Source organism: Strix aluco, chromosome 5, assembly GCF_031877795.1.
Source record: "Strix aluco isolate bStrAlu1 chromosome 5, bStrAlu1.hap1, whole genome shotgun sequence".
Classification (NCBI taxonomy): Eukaryota; Metazoa; Chordata; class Aves; order Strigiformes; family Strigidae; genus Strix; species Strix aluco.
Window position 1 is genome coordinate 18,140,655 of NC_133935.1, and position 18,272 is coordinate 18,158,926.

Consider the following 18,272-nt stretch of genomic DNA (forward strand, 5'->3'; position numbering starts at 1 on the left):
AAACTTCTGCGTCATGCTGAAAAGATAAAATAGTTGATTGGAGAGGTGGTTTTGGTTTATCTTTCAAATGTGTTTTTGTCACATCCAAAGTATAAAGTAGGTGAGTGCTACACCCTACCTCCTTTCAGCTTTGCTAAACATGACTCTGAAAAATCAGCACTCCTCCTATGTTCATCATTAAGGGAAGTAACTTGAGATTGATACAGTGCACATACACGGGAGCTACAGGAGGGGTGTGTGTACACACATATGCAGAGCTCATGTCTCTCCATTTTATGGTATTTTTGTACTATCTTAGAATGTAACTAATTACATATTTTCTAAAGAGAAGATAAAGTAGCAAACAGCTAATCTCCCAAATTTAAAAGGTATCTTTTTGTTCTACAGAAATATATTGCTATATATGATGTGCAGAAATTCTGTTCAGTTAGAAATCATGAACATACTCCATATTGAGGGAAGCCACTTAATAAACTCAGATTATATATGCATATATCCTTTTAGAATATTAATTGATGCACTTTTAGAAGTATTTTTAATAAAATAAAGGTTTCATTTTACTTGCAGGTAAATGAGTTATGCTACAGACTTGGTTCAGTGTCCGGAAGAGTTGAAAAAATTATATTTTCAATAAGAAGAATAAAGCTGTTTTTCAGAAAAACCTACTGATCTCCTTAAACTTGATCTCTGCCTCCCCACCCCCCCCTGAGCCTATGCAGTAGGCTCAGGACTTTGAAACCAGTAATCACGAATTGAGGGATAGAGACACATAACTTGCACTGGCATGAGGGCAGTGCTATTTGAAATGACCTAGCAGTAATAGAGGAACAGAAATAAGTGGGAAAAGTACAGTGCAATTTCTAGGCAAAAAAAAAAAAAAAAAAAAAAAAAAAAGAGGCAGAGCTGCAGCTAGCTGTTATCCCATCATAATAACATACAAAAGAAGACTGATCAGAAACCAGGATGACACATGGGTGCATATGGCCACAGATAGAAGGGATAGTGCAAGGAACTGAGTTGAAATTATTAAGCTAGAGGGACTGGTCAACATGATTAACTGAAATCAAAGATGGGCACAAATTCTGTTTACCTCCCCTTGAAGTCAATGGGATTGCATGCTCTGCAGCCCAGAATGTCTCCCGTGGGGCCATGCCTTCATGCTGTGCCAACCACAGCATGGACAGAGGATATCCACGGAGAGAGGAAGAGGAGAAATCCTCTATCTTGCCTGATGCCAAGCAAGAGCGGAGCCTCTCCAGTTTCCAGTCCAGGCCCAGGGCTCTCAATTCCAGAGCTGTCCTTAGCTGCAGGTAGGGCATTTCCATCCCCCACCTAGACTGCAAGAGATTTTTTTTCTTGCTTCTAACCTTTATAGAAGAATCCACACTGATTCTTACTGTACATACAATCCTGCAAAGCAGAATTTGCTCATGTCCCTTCCTGTTGCTGTAATTTGTTTTCTAGCTTCTCTCCATCATGACTGTTCCCTGAGCGCAGATTGGAGTCATAACTGTGAGACATAAGCAAACAGTGCCTCTGACGACACCAGTGAGGCAGAATTCAGGTGGTTCAGGCAAACTGTCTTGTGTAGACTTGGGGGCATAGGTTTTGGGGGTGTAGGGTTCTGTCTGAAAGCTCTCAAAGTGGCAAAAGTCCAAAGACAGCTTTTTTATTAAGGCTCTGACCAAAATGTGTGGAGGAGGGTCTTTGTGTGTCATCTCCAGCAGGCCCTACAGAGGATGTGCTGGACAATGGCCTGGGTGGGGTCTCAGTGGCAGGACATCAAAACGCCGTGACCGACTAACAGGAGCTAGGAAGGCTCTCATAATGTCAGCAGGGATCTGTGCTTCTGCTCTCACCTCGCTTCATCTGCAGCCTCTCTGAAGCTGTGTTGACTATGAACAGAATTTATATACACAATAGAAATATAGGATATTAGGTATAGAAATTAGGCCTCAGGTTTGCACTGAAAAAAATAGTTTATCCATTCATGAGGAAGAGTAGGTGCAAGAGTGTGGGCAGGATTATGCTTAGGACTATTGTCTCTGAGGGCCTTCTCTGAACAGATTCAATTACTGGCGTCAAATTTTATTGAGTCAAATCTTCATTTTTTAACTGTTTCATTATTAAATTCTTGTGTTCTGTTGTTAGGAGTTCATTGTATTTATTGCTCAGCAAACGGAGCTGCCCATCTTTAATTGCTCAGCCATGGCTTAGCAGTCTAGGATCTGAAGTCTTCTCCCACACTCCTTGGCAATTCAGAACTCCAGTGAACTTCAGCAGGGCCTTCTCCATATAGACTGCAATACAGATACAGAGTCTCAGCTATATGATAATTTCCATTGTTGGAGAGTGAGATGAGAAAGTAAGGCCATTATAGGATGTTGAAGTAAAAGCCAATTGCAATACATTACATTAAATATTAATACTTGTATACAGGATGTATGCTATCCTCCATGCAATATGAATTGTTTTAGTAACCTCTGATGTTTCTGGTGCTGTATTCAGAGGTCTCTGCTTTAGCCTAAGGCTTTGGTGTTTTGGGCCATGAGATTGATGTACGTTACAAAAACTTTGAAGTTTTAATCAGTGACCTAATAAGGACTTCTTCAAATGAGAGCAGTTATCACACATGTAAGCTGTCCAGGAAAGACTCAAGACATCTATCAGCTACCAACCTTACGTTTTCAAAAATGAACTGAATGGTAGGAAGGAGAAAAGGTATACTCTGTTGTGTTGGCTTTAATGGCTTTCAGTGTTATGAGATGCAGTACTTGTGGTCCCAATGTTAGGCAAGATTGTAGTGTTAAACAAAACATTATTATTTTTAAAGCTTTATTCATTTTCATAGGTTTTTTTCAGTCTGTAAATGATGTTTCTGTGCCTCACTCAATTACATCTCAAACTAGTGGAATTTTGGGCCTTTGGTAAAAACACTATAGTTTTAGGGTCCCTGTTCAGAAAGTTACTTTAGCAGATGTGCCTTTTAACCTGCAGTCTGTAAGAATGTAGAGAATAAGACTCATTGCTATTAGTCAAGAGATTGAAGGTAGACTGTATTCACTGTCTTGCTGAGTTGAGAGTTTAATTACCAGCATATTGTATGGAAAACATTTTCCAGTGGTTTTAGTATCTGTGGTCTCACATGTTTACATTGCATTTGCTGTAAAGATAATGTTTGTTGTTAGCTTTCCTTCTCTTAATGAAGTGGCTTCACACTGATCTTCTTGCCTGGCCTGTCTGCTGTAGCTGTTCCTGCTTGAGCAGGAAGGATGGATGATATGATCTCAAGAGGTCCCTTCCAACCTCAACCATTCTGTGACTCTGTGATTAGTTACTGTGCACTGGTGGCCTGTAACATTTTTAAAGGGCAGAAATATCAGTCAGTCCAGTCGTGATAAAACGGGGATGGAAGGCAGCTTTGGTGTCCAACTCTGCAAGACATTTAGGCCTGGGAAATCTAAGCAGGGATTTCTTTTGGGGAATCAAATCACATACATAGCAGTTGAGTAGATCCTCAGGTCCCTCTCCTTGACTCTCTCTCTGACTAATTTAGGCAATATCTCACTTGGCTTCTTGACTTTTATGTATTTTGATCTATGGAGACAAACTTCCACTGGACTACACATAGCACTGGCTATCTGATTTCCAGGTTGAAGATGCAGTTCAGTGTTTGCTTTACTTTAAACCCAACTACCCTTGGTAAATTACTGGAAATGAGGCTATTGATGAGCAGCCCTGTCCTTGGCAGATCAAAAATTCTTGTTTTCTTTACCTCACAGAGATGTTGTATCAATGATTATGAAGTGCTTAGTCAGTTTACTGATAGGGCTTCCACAAAAAATTCTCAGTCTGTGATTAAAAAGGGTTTTTGAGGAATAGAGCTGAAGGTCTTTCTGACAGCTTCTTTTCTGCTCTGCTTTTCCCTGCACTACTTTAACGCAGGTGACTCAAGCTCCATCTCCCCCCTTTTCTGACACGGTGCTGCCCCTCTGGCTTCCTCACTGTTCTCCAAAGCCTCTCACACACCTGCTGCTGGAGTCACCTCTGCCGCTTCCATCTTTGAAGTGTACAGCTGGGGGAACTTCTCTGGATCCAAAAAGGGCAGAAGAGGGGGAGACTCCCTATCCTAAATACAGCGCCGTTAAATGGGGATTGCTCTACACACTTGTCTGCATCACATGATGTTTAAAAAAGTGTGAAGCGGCTCATAAATACCAATGAAATGTTCTGGATTCTCCCCAAAGATGAATGTGTCCCAAATACATAACTAGAAAGCTGTGAACTGATGTCATCTCAGTATATCTTTACACCTTCTTCCAGTTACAGCGTTTGTGGGCCTGTGCTGGATGAGGCTGAACATTTTCAGCATCTCATCCTGATCTCAACACTTTTGTCCTTGGTGTCTGTTCACATTGTGTCACTCGGAAACGCTGTGCTGCCTAGCACCCAGCTCAAAGATGAGGACAGGGCAAGGGTGAGTGAGCTGGAGGGACTCCACTGGGATGCTCTCTGCAGTGCTGTCTCCTCTAGAGCCCAGCCAACACTACCTCTGTCTCTAAGGCATACACTGCTAATGGGAGAGTTTTTACCCAGTTCCCTTTCACAGCTGGCCTGGTTAGGAGAAGACAGCAGAGCAGTATGGAAAGCTGTTACACACAGAAAGGAGCATGTGGAAGGCAATCAAACTTCAGTGATCAAGCTGTTATGTAGGGGCTTGTACAGCAGCTGGATCCAGAACAGCCCTAAGTGGCTCTCATCACTCTGCACTTTCCTCATAAGCATAGGTCTGCAACAAAAAGAGTGAAGATGCTCTGAGCAGTTCATTTTGGGAGGTATGCTTACAAGGAATGCCATAACAACATCAAGAAGCAGCTTGCAAAGCTTTCATTCAGCTATTACAGGCTGGGGACTGACTGGTTGGGGAGCAGGTCTGTGGGAAAGGATTTGAGGATCCTAGAGGACAGTGAGCTGAACGTGGGCCAGCAGCGTGTCCTGACATTGAAAAGGACTGTTATTAGCAGAAGCATAGCCGGTAGGTTGAGAGAAGTGATTATGACTTTCAAATTGGTACTTGTTAGACCCCATCTGGGAAACAGCACCCAGTTTTGGGCTCCCCTAATACAAGAAATACATGGATAAACTTGACTGAGTTCAGCAGAGGACCACCAAACTGGTCAAGAGCTGAGGCGCTTGCCCTGTGAGGAGAGACTGAGGGAGCTGGGCTCATTCAGCCTGGAAAAGAGATGGCTGTGGGGGATCCAGCAGCAGCCTGCCCATACCTACAAGGAGGTTACTGAAAAAGCAGAGCCAGGCTCTTTACAGTGGTACATGGTGGGAGGACATGAGACAACCAGCATAAATTGAAACTAGAGAGATTCAGACTGGATTTAAGGAAGAACTGTTTCCCCACGAGGACAGGCAGTGCCGCAGGTTGCCCAGAGAGGTTGTGCAGTCTCCTTCCAAAGGGGATTTCGAGCCCCAGCTGGATAGAGTCCTAGGGAACCCAGTCTGATCTCAGAGCTGACCCTGCTTTGAGCAGGAAGTTGGACTAGAGAAGAAAGGAGGTAGACAGCAAGGGACCTTGAACAATGCAAGGTCTCTGAGGGTGCCCACTGAGCCCAGTTAAATTCCAGTAGCAGCCTGCTGTGAGTTAATACATAACAGCATGCTGCCTGGAAAGAGTGACCATTAGCAGAGCCACAGCCTCATTGCCTTGAAGCCCCAACCTTCTTGCTTGAATTTCATTTTCTTTTGCTTGTCATTAAGCCTGCATTGACCTGGGGCTACTGAGGGTGTGCTCTTCTTTCAGCAAGACAACCTTGCATCTCCCTTTGTCATTCTGGCCCTCTGCCTCTCAGTTGTGCAACTGTTTATACTGTCACACCAGGGTAGAAAACTGACCTCAGTTAAAAATAACTGAGGAGGGGGTGTATGCTATCTGTAACCCAGATTGGTTACATGATGTGGTTCACAATACCTTCCCTAAACTGTTTTACCTGTACTGCCAAAAAAGTCAGCACAAGGATAGGAATGAATGCCAAAGAAAGAGGGGGACGGGATGAACTGCTTAAACAGGTACTGATGTTAAAAGAGATGCTCATCAAATTATGGCAGGATTGCTTCCTCTAAGAGGAAATGAATCCTGTGCATTAGCCTACAGAAAACATAAGCAGCTGAAATAATTTTAGGGGAAATTAGGGCTGTTGTTGGAGCTTTGGCAGCATGCAAAGAAAAATGTAGATGAAACTTTTTTTTTTTTTCCAGGGACCTGTATGACCAGTTGCTCTCAGTAATTGTGTTGTATCCTTATGAGCCAGTGCAGATAAACGTGATTTTAGTCTTCCTACAATAGCCAACCCTTAAACAATGATAGTTAGCTTTAAATGCTGCAGGCTTACATACTCCTAAAATAAATCTAAATAGAGTTCAATTTTCTCCCAATAGTTAAATTATTTTCTTACTTTCACTCTTTCATCTAAGAAATCTAAGAAATTCCTCTCTAATCTGAGGGATTCTGACCAAATCAGTCATCTGGCCTGAACTCCTCAGAGATAACTGGAAGTTACAACTGGATTTTATGTCATGGAAAAGCTAATTTTCCATAGATTTTCTAGAAAATATTGGATTAGTACCAAATCTAAAATGACTGTCTGAGGTGTTAATGAGTGAGCCAGGCATTATCATTGTGAAGTACTTCCTGTCTAAATCTTGAGAATGTAAAATTAGGGCTCACTGAAGAGATTTTAATCTAAAAGTCCACATCTGTTTGGAATTAGGCCTTTTGCAGTGGATTAGAAAAAAAATGCTACCATCTTGTCGCCTTCCTTTAGGTGAAATATTTTTCCTTTCCTTCTGTATTGCATTGTGGATTTTCTTTCTAAGGGGTGTGCGTGCAGTCTGTATGCATAACAGCAGTCAGTTGAACACCTGGCCTGGCTTTACTGAAAGTGCAAATAGGGGCAAAACAGTAGTGGAGAAAATAAGATTTGGCATAAAACAGTGATTTGTGAACATTCATCACGGTAAAATGAGGAGCATTCTCAAAGTCAGATGGATAGAGTAAATTTGCACCTGGACAACTTTTATATACCTTATGCAATTGGAGGAAAATATGTGCAAGATCATGCGTTTTTCTGACTGTATTGAGGATTTATAGAAAAAGAGCTTTCTTCCTGAACAACCTATTGAGTTTTTCAAATGAGCATGAATATGTTTGTTCTTCAGCACCTCGTTTTCTCTCTTGGTTTTGCATTGGTGTTTTGTTCAGCATATGGACAATGGGAATAAAATCTGATTCACCGCTTGCTCATGCATCCCTCATGGCTCTGCTGCGTTATAGGGCTTTGCTGCTGCACAGTTGCCTTTCCTATGGATTTCCCTTCCATATTTGTCTGATACCTGAGGGGGTAATGTTTAATTCAATAAAATTCTGTACCATACATTTTTTCTTTGGAATTATTTTAATTTATAATGGCAGAGACTGAAAAGCATGCATTCATTTCTGCTGAACTGTCTTACATTTGTGGCGTCACTTTCATTGCCCTCTTCATTCCTCATTTCCTTGTGAACTCAACAACACTCTATATTATGGGGGAGGAGGGAGGGTATTTTCCTAATTTAGAGGAATTGACATGGCATGTAGAGACATGAATGTGCCCTTTGTCCCTTTACCCACTTGCATCACTAGCAGCAGATGATTATGAGGAGAAACGAGCAATTCTCCATACTGTACTGTGAAAGCAGTCCATGAGTACAGACCAGCTCAGATGGAATTAGTTAGGACTAGTTAGAAGGTGAAAAATGCACCTTCAGCAAGGGCAAGTGCCTAAAGCTGAAGTAAGCAGGTAGAAATTAAGCTAGATTGCAGGTTAGTGTTTTGATGGAGACTCTACTTCTCTGCAGGGTGTAGTATTAAAAATAATTTTGGGATTATATTTGTGTTTCTGAATTTCTGTCACTATCCAAGTTTAATTAACTTAACAGTTAAAAGAAAAAGCAGGCCACTGTCCTAAATCTATGGTTTTGGGACAGACCTATGAAAACTATTAACACTAAAAAGCTTTCACTAAGGCTGAAACTGGTCCACACACCCATTTTCAGCATCTCTCTTGTGGTTCCTCCCTCTCTGCAGCCCATAATTTTCTGCTTCTCGTTCTTGTACAGCATTCGTCTCCTGTCTATGATGATTTATGTACTTTTTAATCTACTTTTTCTCAGTCTTTGCCCTACATCTTAATTAGTGTTGATTTGCTGCTCTGTAAGACATGGAGCTGACTTTTTTTATATTAAAGACCCTTTTTATCATTGTGTGACTGTAAGAAATCTGGACATTTGTGGCAGACTAGACCTTCCATACTGTGCAATGACATATTGCAATGACATGAGGGAATCCTAGAAATACTTAGAAATGTTGTTTTAACATGGACTGAAAATGAAACAGCAGCAGGTTTGTCAGCTCTGCTTTGTAGCAGCTTCACCATTAAAATCATCCTTTGAAAGATCACTTTTAAGGCAGCTTTAAAATTTGTTTGGCTGAAGTAGTACACAGGAAGAAGATACCTTTTCATAAGGTGTTGCAAAAATCAACCCTTTTTTTTATATTATTGTATTGTATCTGGAGTTGTTTATTTATTTAAGCCCAGACAGGAAGATTGATGCCCAGTGAGGTTAAATAATACACTCAGTCCTTGTGATCAGTGCTGGGAGTGAGGCCCATTATCCACACAGTCATGCCATACCCTCTCCATCGCCCCCGCTCCCCTGAATCACACCTAATTTGCCTCTGTGCTGTACAGCTGTGTTCAATCCATCTACACAGCAAGTAGTTTTCCAGTGCTAGCAGTAATATATACAACACTGTGTTTAACCAAGAAGCATAAAAGATGTCATCAGTTACCGGAGTTAGTCACCTTTCACTTCAGTCAATCACTTCTGGGGACATTTCAACTAAATTATATAAACTTCATCTCTCTCTTGTGTTTTTTTTTTTGTCTGTGTTTGTTTATTTTTAATTTTGTGATCTCTCAGAGCTCACAGGTGACACACAGTTAGCAGGGGCAATGCTATGCATTCAGTATGCACTCTGGGAAGGTTATCAGCACCAAACAGTCTTTCCTTGATTTCCCTAGTCACTCTGGATGGATCTAAATGTCAGTGAACTGAGAAGGAACTGTGAACTGCTCTTTGTCATCACTGACTAATGGCTACATCCATGGAGGGAAGCTGGAAGTTGTTAACAGTTGCAGTTTTAACTTTTGTTTTGGTTACCTAGAGGAGGAAAATCAGTTCCTAGTGGTTGGAAAGCTCAGATGCAAAGATGGAAAAAGATCAGCAAGCCTGTAAGTATAAAGATAGGAATTTGGGTCAAGCAAAGGGAACAGGTGGCTTGGTGAAGTAATTCATTTATAAAAGCTTGGCAGTTGGCCAAACATGAGCACAGCATGATTTAGATTTAGGCTTGCTCAGGACTGGAGTCTTGTCTACTCACATCCACAAGGCAAGATGCAGGATGCCAAGCTGCACTGAATCCTGGCCCTGTACTTCCAGCAAGACAGAGCTCTCAACCTTCTGGCATTCGAGTTTCCAGAGAGCTAGAGCATTTGGTAGGGGGATATGTGGTGGGTTCACAATTGGGTTGAACTGTCTGTGTAGGCATAGCCTCTGGTTCCTAATTTGATGGCTAATCCAGGATACTTAACAACTATGGTCTGACTTGAATCTATGATTCCTCTTATTAAAAATGTGCTCTCAATAGCTTGTAGTTTGTATAATTCATAGTATTAATAAAGACAAGTTGGAGGTTTTTTAGGTGGAAAAAGTTTTTCTCATACCCTGAATACCTCACCGAGTTTTTACAAAGCATTAAAAGTTTGCACTGTTCTGGATAGTTCCAGGTGTCTGCACAGCAATGGCAAACATGCAGAGCTTGTCCGAGTTTAGTGGAGGAGCACATTTGCATTCAGTCCTTTCTTCCTTTGATAACTGCATGTGATTCTCACCTACAAACAGTTAGGAATGGTTTTATTTAAGCATCTCGTGAAGAATGCTGTCTCTAAAAATACATTCAGGATTGAGCCTCAGAGTCATTTATAGCAGGTATGACTTGAAGACCAATGCCGAAGTCCTGGCTACGTGGGTAAGTCAAAGATAAAATGGGGCAATAATTTAATTGTTGAGCCTGTGCCCACCACCTGCTGGAAAACATCAAGATGCAAGTATTTTTTATAAACTGAGAATTCAGATTTCTTCCCACCAAAGAAGGGAGAACTGGCATAACTACAATTACTAGGTCTCAAACATGATTCCTGCAGCTTAATGAATTGTCGTAAGTTTGCTGAGCTTCAGTAACTGATCCTGTGCATGCACTTGACTAGCCCCAAATGTGTAAGGGCAAAGTAATGAAAAAAACCCAACAAACACAAAGCCCAGCAGAAACCTGAAGGAAAGAGTTTTCAGCTGACGTGTATCTTCCATCTGCAGTAAGCTAAAAATGTGCACTAGATCAATTACTAATCCATAAAATCTCAGTCATAAATCTGGGCCCTTTGTGACAAATTTTTAGGTAAAATGTAAGGATGTGGTAACAAGGACTCCTCTGTGAAATAAAATGTATGATATATAATAACTGTAAGAGAAACAGTAGTTAGATGGAATATAATTGTCTGTGTATACCAATATGGGAGATGGAGGAACATGATGTCTGCTAGGAGTGCATTACTTTGGGCATTAGGTAATTCCATTTCTTGGGCATTAGGTAAGTTTTTATTTTTACTGCCAGTTAAGGTCTGATGGTTGGCATCTGATAATAATTAAACTTTCACTTAAGATGCTGTAAGCTCAGCTGTGTAAAAATAGTAGCAAATCTGGAACAACACAGTTGAGTGATAACATTTTTTTCCAAATGTGCTGAATTTGAAGTTACAATGATGCTATATATTCTTAGATGCTTACTATTCCTAAAACCAAAGCCATATGAAAGTGATAGAACTGAATTATCTAATTCGGATACCTGGAAATTTGGAGCCTAAAGTCTGTATTTTAGTTATCATGGAAAACATTGGGTTTGCCTTATTAAGCAGGCTGAGCAACCTTGTATTAAAACCTACATGACTTCTTTTTGCTCACATGCTTTGAAATTACAGATCACACTTGTCTGGGTGACTATATGTAGATTTTGGGATACACATTTAGGCTGCTGGTTTTAAACATTTTTGCTGTGATCTATTTTAACACTGCTTCATGATTTGTGATTTCAAATATTTTCTGTCTTCTTGCTTGTGGAGAGGTATTTGTTCTAGAACGGAAAATGCAGTGACATCTTGAGTATAGTTTTAGCTCTTGGTGTTTGAAAAGTACTTTACTCACTGTTCCTTGGGCTGAGGTTAGAGACATTCAGAGTCATGCATGTGTTTTATGGTTGTTGAATTTGCTTTTGTAGCAGATTAGACTGATGAGAAGACACTTAAATCTAAAATGAGCATATAAACCTTGTTTGGGTATAAATAACCCTTTCCCTGGGTATAACAGGAAGAGTTGCAGTTAAAGACCATGCTGTGTACATTTCTTATTCTGTGAAGATCTCTTATTTGCAAGATTCTTCTTGAAATGTGGCTCCTGGTTTCTTTACCGGTGAGAACTTGAGTTAGGCATGCACCAGTGGGAGCTAGGGAAAAAAGTGCACATATATTATACTCCTATTACTACCTGCTGTAAGTCAGATACAATTTGAAAGCAAACTTTGGGCCTTCAGAGAAGGACTTACCAAGAATAAGTCCTTAGACAATATAAAAATTATTTAAATGAACAAGAGTATGTCACCTGCTTGTAAATTATTTCCAACCCAGAAGTGGGTTTGGAAAAGGGGATCCTGAATCCTGCCCCAAAACCCTGTGACAGAGACTCTTCTGCCAGGTTCCTCAGCTCAGCTGTTCCTACTTAGGAAGGCTCTGTGGTTAAGACTGAGAGGCCTCTATTTCAAGTCTTTTACCACTTATTTTTTCAGCAGAAAGTAATCTACCACTTGAAAAGGAGTCCAAAATCTGATAAGCAGCATTTTTAGGAGCTTGCAGTCCAAGGCTTTGTGCTATCTATGAAGAAAGGAATCGCAGCTTTGCAAGTGACAGTGTTATGAATAGTCAACCACTTACGGGAGCACTGGCACTGGATGGATTCGGGGGAAAAGCCAGAGGGAGTGAGTCAGCATGACCTTGGCTGCTGTCAGAGGGATGGGTACTGCATCCAGCCTCAACGGTCACTGACAGTGTTTGGGGTCTTTAGGGGGAAGAGCCTCTGGTGAAATAAAATTCATGAGAGTAACCACCGCTGGTATGTGTCTGACAGATGTCACATGTATATAGTAGTAATGAAAGCATCAGCACAAAGCAGTTTGTAGTTATTAAAAAATAATTTTGTTAGTAAACAGGTCTGGTTCTTTGTTACCCTGTAAAAGAACAGACAGGACTTCCTTAAGGTGGGAACATTCTGAAAAATCAAAATACTGCTTGTTTCATGAGCTGCTGTTTGCCCACTAGGTCTCAGCAAGGTGGGATAAATTGTTATTTATTGCATGACAGTAGTACCAGGGGATTCTGCAATGCCTGGCACAATGAGTTTCATGCATATAAATACAAGGTTGGGGATTTTACAGTGGAAATAGACAACCTTGTCAGGGATTTGCTATTAAGGAATAATAAGAGAAATTTACAGATGAGTAATGAAGGCCCAGAAGCTGTGGAGGGATAGGCTGCCAGAATTTAATAGGAAATCTTTGGCTAAGTCACAAATAAACCACAATTTTTTCTCAGATCTAGTCCAATCATTTATCTTCCAAAGATCCTTCCATTTTAAAAAGCTGGTGAACCAGAAAGCCAAAGCAATCGACTGCCCTGTACTCACAGGCCAGTGTGTGCTGGCAGTACCTCCCACTGGTGCCAGTGTGACCAGTAAGGACATTTAGGGGTTGGTGTTGCTGGTAGTTTTGCTACTTTAACACAATCAAAAGTTAAGGAAAAATGAGGATGAAAAACTTATGGAAACCTCTTTGATTTCTTAATTCATTATTTGGCAGCATTTCAGTGGTGAAGCTCTTGTCATTAGAGATCATCAGTAGCTCTTCTGCTGCCCCCTGTGGAACTGTCCCCTTCACCTTACCATCTTTATGTGGTCCCTCTCCCATGTACTCTGGTGATCCCAGAGCACATGGAAAGTACCTGGGATCCCAGAGTACATTGCCATCTCTCACCCCCAGCTGCCCTTTCTGCTCTGTCCTCTCTGCCTCTGGAAGCAGACTGCTCCTGGCTGCCATCCCAATATTTTAACAGTCTTCCTACCCCTTCCCACTTAGCCCTTTCTGAACCCTGACTCTTCTCTGCCTGTGACTGAGATTTTCATGTCAGCATTTACTAATCCTTACAGCTGGTTGAAACGCTTCATTTTATTTTGCTCTTTCCCCACATCTAGTTGTTCATTGTGGGGGAAGACCAAATTCCAGCCGCCTCTCTCTGTGAAGAATGCATCTTGCCTCTCCTCGCCCGCTGTCTCTGGGTAGCCTCACTCCACAAAGTACCCCTTGTTCCTCTTGCTGCATGGGGAAAAGTTAAATGACATGCTTTACTGTATTGAGCTCCAGCATGTGGGATGCCTTTTGTAATGAGAATATGTGGGAAATCTTCATTTAAATCTGTGAGGTGTGACTTTTGCAGTTCTTTGGAAGCTCAGGCTGGCTAAAATCTCACAGGGTGTGTTGAGCACTAAATCAGGCTTCTTGCAGAGCTGGCAATGGTTAATGTGGAGCTTGGACTGGGAGTTTGTAGAGAGTGAGCTCTGTGGGGCAAGGCCTGCCCTTGCCCTCCTGTTTGTATTAAATGTAACACAATAAGCCTCTATTCTTGGCTGGGACAATTAGGTTCTATGACAATATGAGTAATTAATAATAATAATGGGGCCTCTTCTGTGGATGGGCTGTTAGAAATAATTTCCTTCTGCCAGTTGCTTCTCGAGAATGTGGTTTTGAACTCTGAGATCCTGAAAGAGATAATCGAAACACAAGCAGCTGTCACAAACCTTTAACTTTGTTTGTGTAGGCAGTGGTGGAAATTCCCAAAACTAAATTGTTGGATGGCTCACTGGTTTGTGCATCTTTTGTTGCAGCATTGAGCTCTTATGCAATGGACCCTTGTTTGATTAAAGACCCTTCTCACTAAGAGTGGGTTTCAACTGTCACTATTTTTAACAAGGGGAAAAGAAGCAACATCACACAAAGCAAACCACTGATCCCCCATTGCTCTGCACCCGATTCACTTATGGAGCACACAGAATTAGCCGTGCTGTGCACTGCCAATGCACTGCCGTCAGGATGATCCAGCTGTTCCAGCTGCAAGAGGTAGGCTCTTGTTTCCAGATGTCATTTATGAGATGGTGGTGACTGAATCCAGCCTTCATCCATGTGGCAGCTTGGGCCTAAAGGCAGGATAAAGCATTTGCTTGCTTTGGCACATCACAGTCCTCCAGCAGCTTTCTTCATCCCCTTTGCAGGAGGGGCAGCATCTGGCCCACTGGCTGCCATTTAGATGAGCCTAGTGAGTGGTGGTAGTACAGTGTAAGGAACAATGTAACATGGGTCCTCCTGTCCACAGGGTTCATCGAAGTCTGAAAACTCCTTCTGTCCATCTTCTACCCCATATGTAAGAGAAGATGAACTGTAGAGGCCTTCAGAGACCTCTTTCACAACCTTCTTTGTAGCCTTTGTTAGAACTCTGCCAAAAAAGGCATTAATGACTCTGAAATTTAAAGATAGGCATCCAAAAGATACTTTATTCCTCCAATTTTCCTACTACTAATAAAAACCTTAATCCTTCAATGAATGTAAACCTGACTTTTTTCAGAAAGATGACAGCTGGTGAAATGATGGTGAAGACGAGTATGACTGAGAATGTCCCATTGTTATTCAGGATTTTATAGTACTAGGCTTTCAGTAAGCAATGCAAGAATGTAAGTGTCCTCAGTAGATTGTTGCTAATGAGGAGAATAGTAATTTCTGAATTTTTTTTTTTTCAATCCCTGTTCTTTTTCTACTCTGGTAACCACAGTAATTACACTATAGTTTTGTGGTTTTAAGATATCCATGACCAAAACCTCTTCTGGTGACCAGTTTGTTATTATAAAGATTGTGTTGTAGCTTGCAGCCAAAGGCACTAGTACGAATACAGAGTGTGATTTTTATCTGTTCTCATAAGGTATGCAGACCCAGGTACAGCAAGTGTTTTTTCAAATTTTTTTTTTTAGATAAAAATATTGTGCTCCATGACAACACTGTGAATTATGATCTAAATTCTCTGCTGCTGCACCTCTGCTGAAATCAACAGAATTATGCTAGCAAAGAATTTGGTCCTTCGTAGTGTTAAGTCACACAACTCTAATAGCGACTGTCGTAATGACATTCCCAGAACTATAAAGTGTTTTGATGAGAGCTTGGTAGCAGACTGGAAGCACTGGTGACTCAGTGGGCAATGCTCTGCTTTCTGAGTCAGAAATGAACTGGTACCCCAGTAGTGCAGTTTGTAGTTTGGTTTTTGTGTTGTTCTTATGAGATGTAAGCCCATCTGTTTTCTTAAAATTATTACATACTACTTTTTCCAAAGGAGAATTAGTATTCTTGTTGCTATTTTGTAAATTTAGTATCAAGATAGCTACCTCTGGCTGGCTATTTTTACAGAGCTGGTAGGAGAGATTAATCACCTTTGCAATCTTTACCCTTCAGTCAAATTTGGTCATAATTAGCCAACAGATTCCAAGTTATTAGAAAACATGAGACTTTAAGAGCCCATAGCAAACAGGCTAAGACTTGCTGCTTGTTGTTCACCCTGGATAGTTAGGTCTAAATTTGTGTTACCAAACTGGTCACCTTCCATGCTGAAATGCATCCTAATGAGGTTTAAAGCCAAATTCCTTTCTCATTTTCAGGTTTGTGACCTGTTGCAGAAAGGAGATTTTCTTCTATGATAGATGTAAGAAGGCTTTTGCCTCAGTGCAGTGTGGCATGAAAAGGGCAGCAGTACAAGTGTCAGCTTTTACAAACCAGGCAGCTTCTTACACCAGAACAGATAAGAGCAGAATCTGGTCCCCATGGCTAATCTAGAAGTTGTGCCTTTTTGCAAATGTTAGCTGAAACATTTAGCTAATATATTTTAAAACTCCCTTCAAGTGAACAAACGGTCTGCCAGCCAAAATCCTAACTCTGACATAAAGAGGAAATGTAGGCGCATCAGTCCCCAAGTTAATCACCTCTTAGTATGTCGCAGAACATCTTTCAGAATCTGTTCAACATAACTTGAACTAAGGGACCACCAGAAACATTTTATAGCTAGTCTTTTTCTCTAATACTTGTATTGAGAGTTATTAGGAAAATACTAAAGAATAATTTAAAGTTTTGCAAGCTGGGGGTGGGGAGCTAAGGAACTTCTATTTTATGTAGTTCATGAAAGATTATTTTACAGGTTATGTCTGAAACCCACTGACTGTAGAAGCAAAGAGGGACAAAATGTGCACTTCAGAGATCCACTTTACCCCCTAAAGTCTCAAATAGATAAGGTTCCTTTAAGATTCTTATAGAAGCAAGGCCTTTTAAAGCAACATTAAGTTAGCAAAGAAGTGTATGGTCTTGCTCAGAGTTCTAGGTGGCTATACTTGAACAGGGGTTGGAACAGATGACATCCAGAGTTCACTTCCCCCTCAACCATGCTGTGAGTCTGAGCAAAGGAGTTCTTAAAACTGTCTTCGAAACTCCAGCTGCACATGTGAAATCCATGGAAGATCTTTGCTTCTCCATTGGAATTCCCTCATCACTTTCATAAAGATGAAATAAAGGAAAGTAAAGCAAGAGATCAGATTTATAAAAAGAGCATCTCACCAGAGAAGGCTGCACACTGGGTTGTCCCCAGCAGAATTAGCTTTAAAAACCTGTGGAAGACCTCCTGAACTAGCTGTAACTGGGATATAAGTGTTAGATGAGCACAGTACATTCGTTTGGTTTTGTTTGTATGATCTAATTGCTGAAGATTTGTTTAACCATATCCTTGAAGAAGTGTGCTGGGCTTGTTATTTTTCCGCTTAACTTTATCCAGTAATAAGTGTAATCTAAATATGAAACTTGTATGTATGCAGGATCCCACAGGAGCAGATAACATTAAGAGGGTAGATAGATACTCATGGAACAGCAGGACTCCTAAAATGTGCATCTGCTCCATCAAGCTGCACAGGATTGTATCTGCCATGTCTGTAAATGAAGATCTTCTGCGGGGTCTGTGAACCACAACTACCAGGAGCAAAGGGAGAGAAAATGGAGAATGTTGCTTCTCTTTCCCTCAAAAGCAAACAGCAACAAATAAAAAGCAACTCCCCTGTCCTCTCTGTCTCTGTGTACAGTGAGTTATATAAGTATATAAACATCAGCAAGAACTGGAATGAGATGGCATCTTAAATGAATGCAAAAATCTTACTGTTTGCAGCAATCACTTGTATTTGTGATCACAATAATTTTGGCTGTTATGTAGAAGTTAAACTTGCATCTGTAACTGGCTGAAATGAAACAGTTTCTAAATTAAGCTTAGAACAATTTAAAATAAATTGCAGTATTTCCTTTCAATTCCAATGGAAGCCTTTTTTATTTCCCAGGCTGTCTCAATTTTGTTTGTATTTCTATGTCATTCACAGTAGGCAGGTTTTTTTACCTTCTTTGTAACAGAGATACAAAGTAGTTTGAGAAAGCATGGGGGAAAAAAAGTTTGCAGCAATTGTTCATTTAAAATTAAAATATGATTTATATCTTCTGCAACAGGTTTTCTTTTTGTTGTTGTTTTGGCTATAATTTCCTGATTTTGGCCATAATCACATAAAATATTTCTAAACTATTTCTCCTGTCTGGAAATATTTTTAGTGACTTGTGAATGAAAGTGAACTGCATTGCAAGATTTTATTTTTTAAGATAGTCTTCATAAGATGTGCAGGTAATTGTGCTCTGTAATGTATGCAACAGAGGACGAGAGAGCAGCAGAAAAATAGTTGTAATTTACAGTTGGTAAATTACAACTGTCAGCACCAAAAAAGCTATGTTGTTTTGTATCTGCTAAAGTCCTTGTCCAAAATAATCCAATCAGTTATTGCAGGCTTTATAATATTGACATTTTAGTAAGGAATTTTTTAGGTAAATATTGCATTTCTGCATAGTGCTATATAACTGTAGTAACTACCCTGGCTTAAAGAATAGTCTTGTT

At 40.6% G+C, this 18,272-nt stretch overlaps 1 protein-coding gene across 8 annotated transcripts in view; it reads left to right on the forward strand.

Annotated features, from left to right (window-relative positions):
- The window catches only part of BICD1 (BICD cargo adaptor 1), a 183,224-nt gene that overhangs the window by 945 nt on the left and 164,007 nt on the right, over window positions 1-18,272 (forward strand). The window contains exon 2 of one of the 8 annotated variants that reach the window (XM_074826251.1): window positions 568-1,014. The exons of the other annotated variants lie outside the window; for them this stretch is intronic. Coding sequence (XP_074682352.1) covers window positions 568-669 — 102 coding nt within the window. The 3' untranslated portion in view covers window positions 670-1,014. Of the gene's footprint in view, window positions 1-567; window positions 1,015-18,272 lie in introns of those variants that run through there. 8 annotated transcript variants of the gene reach the window in all.